Source organism: Solanum lycopersicum, chromosome 8 (assembly GCF_036512215.1).
Source record: "Solanum lycopersicum chromosome 8, SLM_r2.1".
Lineage (NCBI taxonomy): Eukaryota > Viridiplantae > Streptophyta > Magnoliopsida > Solanales > Solanaceae > Solanum > Solanum lycopersicum.
Window position 1 is genome coordinate 5,505,576 of NC_090807.1, and position 8,607 is coordinate 5,514,182.

Genomic DNA, 8,607 nt, shown 5'->3' on the forward strand with positions numbered 1-8,607 from the left:
GTTTGTCTTTCTCTTCTTATACCTTTCATCTTCAACTATATTGGCTCCTAAATTGTTGAATTTTCACGAGATCTTTTCTTTGCAGCCTTATTGTCCTTTTCAATTCTCCATCTTATAAGGATATCTTCAAGAGACATCTCATTTCTCTTATGTTTTAAGTAATTTTTGAAGTCCTTCCACAAATGAGGTAACTTCTTAATCATAGCAACTACTTGAAAGGCTTCATTGATCACTAGATCTTTCAAAAGGAGATCATTGATAATCACTTGAAATTTCTAAACTTGTATAACAACAAATTTGGTGTCTACCATCTTAAATTCCAGAAACTTTACCACGATGAATTTCTTCAATCCGACATCCTCCGTCTTATACTTCTTTTTTAAAGAATTCTAGAGATCTTTGAAGTTTTCATATTAATGTACATATTGTACAAGTCATCATGAAGCTCATTCAAAATATAGTTCTTGCATAAGAAATTAGAATGCTTCCAAGCTTCAATAACCATAATGCGTCCTTTCAGAGTTGAATCCGCTAACTCGGAAACACTTTCTTTGATGAAACTTTGTAGACTCAAAGTAGTTAAATAAAATAACATTTTTTGTTGCCACTTGTTGAAATCAATGTTAAACTTTCACGTTTTTCAGTTGATGCTATAGTGGGTGCAACGCTGGTACAACTCGACGAAGCAATATTTATTGGAGTCCGAAACTCAAAGGGTAAAAAATATTAACAAAAATTTCAAAACGGTATATAAAATTTTATATAAACCAAAACGGTAAAATCGCTGCCGACGCAGCGATTTACTTCAACTGAAAAAGTAAAATCGTTGCTGAGGCAGCGATTTTGCCCAAAAAAAAATTTTTTAATAAAAAAATGAAATGTTTTTTCTTACAAATCGCTGCCTGGGCAGCGATTTAACATTATTTTTTAATTTTCTTTTTTTTAAAAAAAATAAGGTATATCGCTGCTCTGACAGCGATTTACGAAGAAAATTTTTTTTTTATATAAATCGCTGCTTAGGCAGCGATTTATTTAAAAAAAAAAATTTTGTTATTAAATCGCAGAGCAATTTTTTAAATAAAAATTTTTTTTAAAAATGTTAACTTATGTATATAATTTATAAGAAAATATACATTATTTTTAAAAAATTAAAAATAAGTAAATATATTTTCTTTCTAAAAAAAAGATATTATATTGAATTTAAATTTCAATAATATTTGAATTCAAATAATTAATTTAAAATTAAATGAGAAAAATTATTTAATTTTTTTTAAAACAAAATTATATACTTTTATATATATATATATATATATATATATATATATATATATATATATATATATATATATATATATATATATATATATATATATATATATATATATATATATATATATATATATATATATATATATATATATATATATATATATATATATATATATATATATATATATATATATATAAAGTGAAAAGGATCACATGACAATAGTAAAATTTGTTTTTTTATCGTAAATAGTTGAAGAAGTTCACATGTAAATAGTACATGAGACTTTCAATTCTATAAATTGGAACTTATCTTTCATATTCATATTACTTTCAATCTTCCAATCTACCAACAATTTTAGGTAAAAACATTTGAATATTATGGGAGAGTCTAGCCAAAATTTTAGTCATTTGAACTGTTTCTCATCGGATTCAACTAATAGGTAAATAAAGTAATGTTTTCTTATTTCTTAAAAATTATTTTTCTTATATGTAATATATTTATATTATTATTTTTATAGGTATGATCAAATTCAAAATGCAGTGAGTTATTGTACACAAATTGTAAATAACAATGTTATGGGTGATGAACGAGTTGGTGAGTTGCACAATGATAAACCTTCCGAGCATGAATTAACAGACAGTGATGATATGTATGACGGCGATGATGATAATGTGGATAATGCACCTAATGCATCCATTGAAGATCAAAGTATTAATTATCATTCTACAGCGATTCCATACTTAGATCACACTGACGAAAATGCAGAAGATTTTATGTACACGAGAGATGACGGTTCCATTCGAACGGCACTTTGGAATTCAAACAATCCTAAACATATCCAGTCAGGTTCGATTGTTGAAAACTAAATATTTTATAGTTGTTTATTTATTTATTTATTGCATGTTGATTAATTTAATTTGTATATGCAACTAGGTATGTTATTTATGAATAAGATGCAAATGAAATCTGCAGTAAGAGCATATAGTCTTGCTATTAAAAAAGAATTTCTTTGTGATCAATCCAAAAGTAAAAGTTGGAAAGTTATTTCCAAGCGTCATGAGTTAGGGTGTGATTGGATGATTCGGTTTAGGGAGATTTCAAGCGGTATGTGGAAGACAGAAAAAATGATTGAACCGCATACTTGTCTTACAGATAACTATAAGGAGGATCATTTCAATTTGAATGATAACATGATTGCCACTTTATTAATACCATATGTTATGCAAAATCCGGACATAAATATTAAGATGATCCGTGAAATTATCAAAGGAAAACATCACTATACTCCTAGTTACAGAAAAGCACAAAAAGGTCGAAGAAAAGCATTTCGAATGGTTTATGGTGATTTTGAAAGTTCATTTAAGGCATTACCTCGATACATGGCTGCACTACAATTATTCAATCCAGGCACTATTATTGAGTGGGAGCATCATTCTACAACAATGCAAGGTGAGCAAATTTTTAAATTTCTTTTTTGGGCTTTTAAACAGAGCATTGATGGTTTCAAAAGTTGTAGGCCGGTCATTTCTATCGACGGCACACATCTTTATGGTTTGTATGATATTAAATTGTTAATTGCGGTTGGAATTGATGCAAATGGAAATATTTTTCCACTTGCATATGCTTTAGTTGCACGTGAGAGTTTTGAGTCTTGGTCATGGTTTCTCAAGTTATTATGGGCACATGTAGTTTGTGAACGACAAGAAATTGGTCTTATTTCTGATCGTCATCCAGGAATCTTGCAGTGCGTTCAATCTTATGATTGGTTGAGTCCACCCAACACATATCATAGATTTTGTGTTCGACACTTAAAAGCAAATTTTAATAAAAAATTTGTAAATAGTGAACTCGAAAATCTAATGTGGTTGGCTGCTACTGAGCATCAGGAGAAAAAGTTTATGCAACGGATGCAACAAATCAAAACATTGTCTCCTGCAGCATATGAATGGTTAAATGAATTTCCTTTGGAAAAATGGACGATGTATAAGGATGGTGGTCGTAGATGGGGTGCCATGACGACAAATGTGTCTGAGTCATATAATGGTTTATTGAAAAAAGCTCGGGGGCTTCCTGTGACTGCCATGGTTCGAATGACGTTCAAAGCTCTCGTTGATCGTTTTGTCGAAAGAAACAATCTTGCAATTGCATTACTTCAAAGTAATATGCCATGGCCACTTGCGATAGATAAAAAATTTAATGATTATTATCAAAGAGCTCAAGGGCACACAGATATAATGACTTACAACACAGGTGATGGAGTTTTTGAAATTCTTACTTTTGCTCATGATGGTAAAGGTGGAAATGTCCACAAGGTTACTGCAAAAGGTAAGAAATGTTCTTGTGGAAAATGGAGAAACTATCATATGCCTTGTTCACATGCCATCAAATTTTGTGGACTTCGCGGAATCGAGCCAAAATCTTATGTAAGTAAATTCTACAGTGCAAAATATTACAAACGAACATACAGTGAGACATTTAATCCAGTGGGTGATGAAATGTATTGGCCACCAGCTCCTTTTAATTTAATTGCAAATACTGAATATTTGCGGACAAGTGGTACGCAAGGAAGAAGCCGACTTAAGAATGATATGGATATAGCTCCGGCTCGCATGACTAGAAAATGTAGTGTTTGTAAGGAGACAGGTCACACAAAGGCACGATGTCCTACTCGATTTTAAATATTTTGTATATGTTTTTAAGGTTAATGTGTTTTTATTATCTTGTTATTAATATTATGATATATCTTTTATATTTATTTGTTGGCAATTTAATTTGTCTTCCGCATTTTAAATATTGTACGTAAAAAATAATGATTTTACCTAATATAAAAAGTATTGATTTGACCTAACATAAAAAGTATTGATTTGACTTATGATAAAAAAAAAAGTGAATCCTGCAAACTTGTTCAAACATACAAAAATGTTGACAAAAAGTATTGATTTGAGATAAAAAAAAAGTAAATCCTGCAAACTTGTTCAAACATACAAAAATGTTGACAAAAAGTATTGATTTGACATATGATATATCTTTTATATTTATTTGTTAACATGAATTTAATTTGTCTTGTGCATTTTAAATATTGTACGTATAATATCTTTACATTATTATTATATTACTGATTTGAACTCTATTAAAAAATAATGATTTGACCTAATATAAAAAGTATTGATTTGACATAACATAAAAAGTATTGATTTGACCTATTACAAAAAGAAAAGTAAATCCTGCAAACTTGTTCAAACATAATCTCATTACTTTGTTCAAACTTGCACGAAACAACAAAATTTACATATTTCAAAATTCGAATCTTCAGCCTTTTAGAATAAAGGTGCATAAAAAAAATTATTCTTCTGAATCCGAATCTTCTACATCTTCATTCTCATCTTCATTTTCAAAATCTTCCTCATTTTGATAGTGACTGCCTGTTCCACATCTAGTTGATTTGTGTAGCCTAGATGTTCTCCGAGGTGGATTTTGTCTATTAAGAACTAAATTTTGTGAAGCCCCAGCATTAAATCTTGAATCATCAAACGCAGTTACCTATAATACAATATAACATAATATAATCAAATAAACATGCAATAAAAATAAAAAAAATTATAAAAAGTTAAAAAAATTGTATGAAAATAATTATACTTACATTCGAAAAATTCAATCTTCCACCAAATGGAGAATTATGTATCGGAAATTCACGCATACCATGTTGAAAACCATATTGAGAACCACTAAATTGTGCAAACCCAGATATTGGAACCTGCGGAGTTACAAAACCAACTGTTTGCTGACTAGAAAAATTCGGATTAGTGTTAGAGGGCCCTACAGAAAAATCAAATGTGGGATAATAAGGCTCGGGAGTCGCCACATTAGTGTTAGAGGGCCCTGCAGAAAAATCAGCTGTTTCACTAGTGGTCCTTCTACCTCGACGAGCACCCTCTCTCGGTGTTGTTTGTCGTGATCGGCGAGATACTTGTACTGGTGGTGGTTCATCGTATTGAGTGGGAGGATTGTAATCATGATCAAAGCTCAATCGCGTTCCCTGAAAGGCCGCATTCATTGACTCCATTGAAATACGAGCGACTTCCGCTGCATATTGTCTCATTTCATTAGATTGATTTTCATCATTTTCAATCATCCGAGCTCGACGATACTGCATTTCATGACCTCTAGCCTATAATGAATAAACAAATATTAATAAAAAAAATTATTAAAGATTGACATAATAATTTGAAATTTATGTAATATACATACTAATGCCTCATGTCTTCCTGCCATGTGTTGATACCCTTTTTGTACAACATGTTGTGGATTTCCAATGACCATGCGGGTATGCCTCATGTACCAACGGAAGTAATCTGTTTGATCACTTACAAATGGAGGTCGAAATATACGATTTTGACGTTGTTCCCATAAATATTGTGTATAGTTAAATGCATCTATATCTTCTTGTTTTATTTTTGATAGTTTATCACGCTTAAAATGATATTCGGAAAATTGGGTACACGGTCCAGGAATATGTTATAAATAACTGAACTGTCTCACAACACGATCAACCATGTGCCACTCACGATAAATTCCATAAATCAGTGGCACCTGTGCCATCCAGACACGTTGTCCTGACCGACACCACTCAGGCAATCCATTAATAACATCTTCCGAATAAGGCTGCCAAATAAACTATAAAAAAATAATTAAGTAAGATAATTATAAAAACAACATTGGCAGAAAAAAATATATTCTTATTTAAAATAAAATAAAATATGAAAAGTATAAGATACTAATAATATTAAATACCTGTTCATCAGTTAGATTATCAAGTACATCCCTAATCACACCGATTACAGTTCGTGCCTCATTTTGATGATTTCTACGTCGCATCCATTTACGTGCAAGTGCAGTTAAAGCCTCAAATTGATTGGTTCTTAGAGGCTTTGGCAATGGTTGCAGGGGAATAATTCTTTCACATGCCCAAATCTACAATAAATAAATTCACCATTACTTATAATGCAGTTAAATTTAAAAGTGCATATTACTAGTATATAAAAAATATTTAATCAAAAAAATATGTATACCTGCACTAAAGAGAGAAATCCACAAACTTCATTTGATTTTTTCATTGACACATGGCATAAACAATTATACAAATATGATAATGCGGCCGATCCCCATGCTTGAGTTGACATTAAATCTAAATTTCTCATGTCAATCAAAATGTCCAAATTAATCTTATTATTAGATTTATCCGGAAATATTGATCCACCACATAACCATAATAAATATAATCTAAATCTTTGTTGAACTTCATGCTCAGTTGAGTTATCGTTAATAACTTCCAAACCTTCGATATACTCAATCAATTTATATGTTGACAATCTACTAACACCAGAAAAACAACTAGTATCGGGTAACCATCCTATTAATTGAAAAATCATTTCTTGTCTACCTATAATCCCTAAAGAATCAGCTCCATTTAAAATTATAGGACTACCATCTACTACCATTCCGAATAAAATTTCAATATCTTGTAAAGTTATGGTAGCCTCGCCAGTTCGCATGTGAAAAGTATGAGTTTCCGGACGCCACCTTTCAATTAAAGCAGAAATTAATCCGGAGTCATACGGCACACATCCAACATCAAGAATTCCTTTAAATCTACAATTTTCAAAATATTGAAGGATGCGAGAATGTAATGGATGATATTTTAAATGTTGCCAAAATTCAATATCACCACGACGCGTATATAAGCAACATCTCTCTTCTTTTATGCTACCATTCCAAATTCCTTCGGAACGATGATGAACTTGAATTTTTAATACATCATGCTCTACTGGACCAGGATGTACGTATAAATTTGATGGATCCATATCTATACACAAAAAATAAAAATAAAAATTAACATTAATACAAGTATCAAACGATTGAATATATCAACAATATCATATAAAAGTATAAAATTAATTAAAATAAATTAAAAATAAAATAAATTTAAACTCACCTTATAAAGAAAATGCTTTTAAAAACTTTAGAAAATTTGAAGAATAACAAGAATTTTAAGATTGTGGAAGATTGAAAGTAGATTGGATTGGAAGATTGAAAGATTGAACTACCAATTTATAGAATTCAAAGTATGAAAAATTGAAGTACCAATTTATAGAATTCAAAGTATGATGTACTATTTACATGTGAATATTTTTTTCAAAACTTACAATAAAAACAAAGGTTTACTATTGTGATGTCATCCACTTTAACTTGTGAAAATTTTCTTCAAATTATACAATAAAAACAAAAAATTTTACTATTGTCATGTGATCCTTTTCACTTTATATATATATATATATATATATATATATATATATATATATATATATATATATATATATATATATATATAAAAGTATATAATTTTGTTTTAAAAAAAATTAAATAATTTTTCTCATTTAATTTTTTATTTAAAAAAATTAATTATTTGAATTCAAATATTATTTAAATTTAAATTCAATATAATATCTTTTTTCTTAGAAAGAAAATATATTTACTTATTTTTAATTTTTTAAAAATAATGTATATTTTCTTATAAATTATATACATAAGTTAACATTTTTAAATTTTTTTTTATTTAAAAAATTGCTCAGCGATTTAATAACAAATTTTTTTTTTAAATAAATCGCTGCCTAAGCAGCGATTTATAAAAAAAAATTAATATAAATCGCTGCTAGAGCAGCGATTTACATAAAAAAAAAATTTATTTTTTTTGTAAATCGCTGCCAAGGCAGCGATTTATATTGGAAAATATTTTTATTTTTTTTTATAAATCGCTGCACTGGCAGCGATTTTAAAAAAAAAAAAAATTTCTTCGTAAATCGCTGCCAGAGCAGCGATATACCTTATTTTTTTAAAAAAAAAGAAAATTAAAAAATAATGTTAAATCGCTGCCCTGGCAGCGATTTGTAAGAAGAAACATTTTGAAATCGCTGCTGAAGCAGCGATTTCATTTTTTTATTAAAAAAAAATTTTTTTGGTAAAATCGCTGCCTCAGCAGCGATTTTACTTTTTCAGTTGAAGTAAATCGCTGCGTCGGCAGCGATTTTACCGTTTTGGTTTATATAAAATTTTATATACCGTTTTGGAATTTTTGTTAATATTTTTTACCCTTTGAGTTTCGGACTCATATTTATTGTACCAATTTTTAATGTTGTATCAGCCATGACTTCAATTTCATTAGTCTTCTTGCTTTCAGAAAAAACAAGCACACTTAATGTCTTCAAATAAAGATTGATCTTTATTCCCAGTTTGTTTCTAGTTTAACGATGAAGTTTATAACTTCCAAGTCAGTATCAAGT

The 8,607-nt window shown here is 29.1% G+C and overlaps 2 protein-coding genes and 1 long non-coding RNA gene across 3 annotated transcripts; 2 read left to right on the plus strand and 1 right to left on the minus strand.

Moving 5' to 3' along the window:
• The first annotated feature begins 1,891 nt into the window (after window positions 1–1,891).
• On the plus strand, window positions 1,892–2,245 carry LOC138337752 (uncharacterized). Its single transcript, XR_011211153.1, has 2 exons — window positions 1,892–2,116; window positions 2,204–2,245. It is a non-coding gene; the product is annotated as an uncharacterized lncRNA (long non-coding RNA).
• A 149-nt stretch (window positions 2,246–2,394) lies between these two features.
• LOC138337706 (uncharacterized) lies at window positions 2,395–3,948 on the plus strand. The gene has a single exon (XM_069287972.1). The coding sequence runs from the start codon at window positions 2,395–2,397 to the stop codon at window positions 3,946–3,948; it is 1,554 nt and encodes a 517-aa protein (XP_069144073.1).
• A 467-nt stretch (window positions 3,949–4,415) lies between these two features.
• LOC138337712 (uncharacterized) lies at window positions 4,416–6,241 on the minus strand. The gene is made up of 4 exons (XM_069287982.1): window positions 6,062–6,241; window positions 5,519–5,944; window positions 4,911–5,438; window positions 4,416–4,810 (listed from the first exon to the last, which is right to left on the minus strand). The coding sequence occupies exons 2-4, from the start codon at window positions 5,603–5,605 to the stop codon at window positions 4,613–4,615; spliced, it is 813 nt and encodes a 270-aa protein (XP_069144083.1). The 5' UTR covers window positions 5,606–5,944; window positions 6,062–6,241; the 3' UTR covers window positions 4,416–4,612.
• Window positions 6,242–8,607: the final 2,366 nt, after the last annotated feature.

Coding starts and splice junctions, on each gene's coding strand:
- LOC138337712 (XM_069287982.1), bottom strand. CDS start 5,605: ATGAGGCATACCCGCATGGTCATTGGAAATCCACAACATGTTGTACAA. Junction 5,439..5,518: donor CAGGAAGACATGAGGCATTA/GTATGTATATTA, acceptor TATTCATTATAG/GCTAGAGGTCATGAAATGCA. Junction 4,811..4,910: donor GAAGATTGAATTTTTCGAAT/GTAAGTATAATT, acceptor ATTGTATTATAG/GTAACTGCGTTTGATGATTC.
- LOC138337706 (XM_069287972.1), top strand. CDS start 2,395: ATGATTGAACCGCATACTTGTCTTACAGATAACTATAAGGAGGATCAT.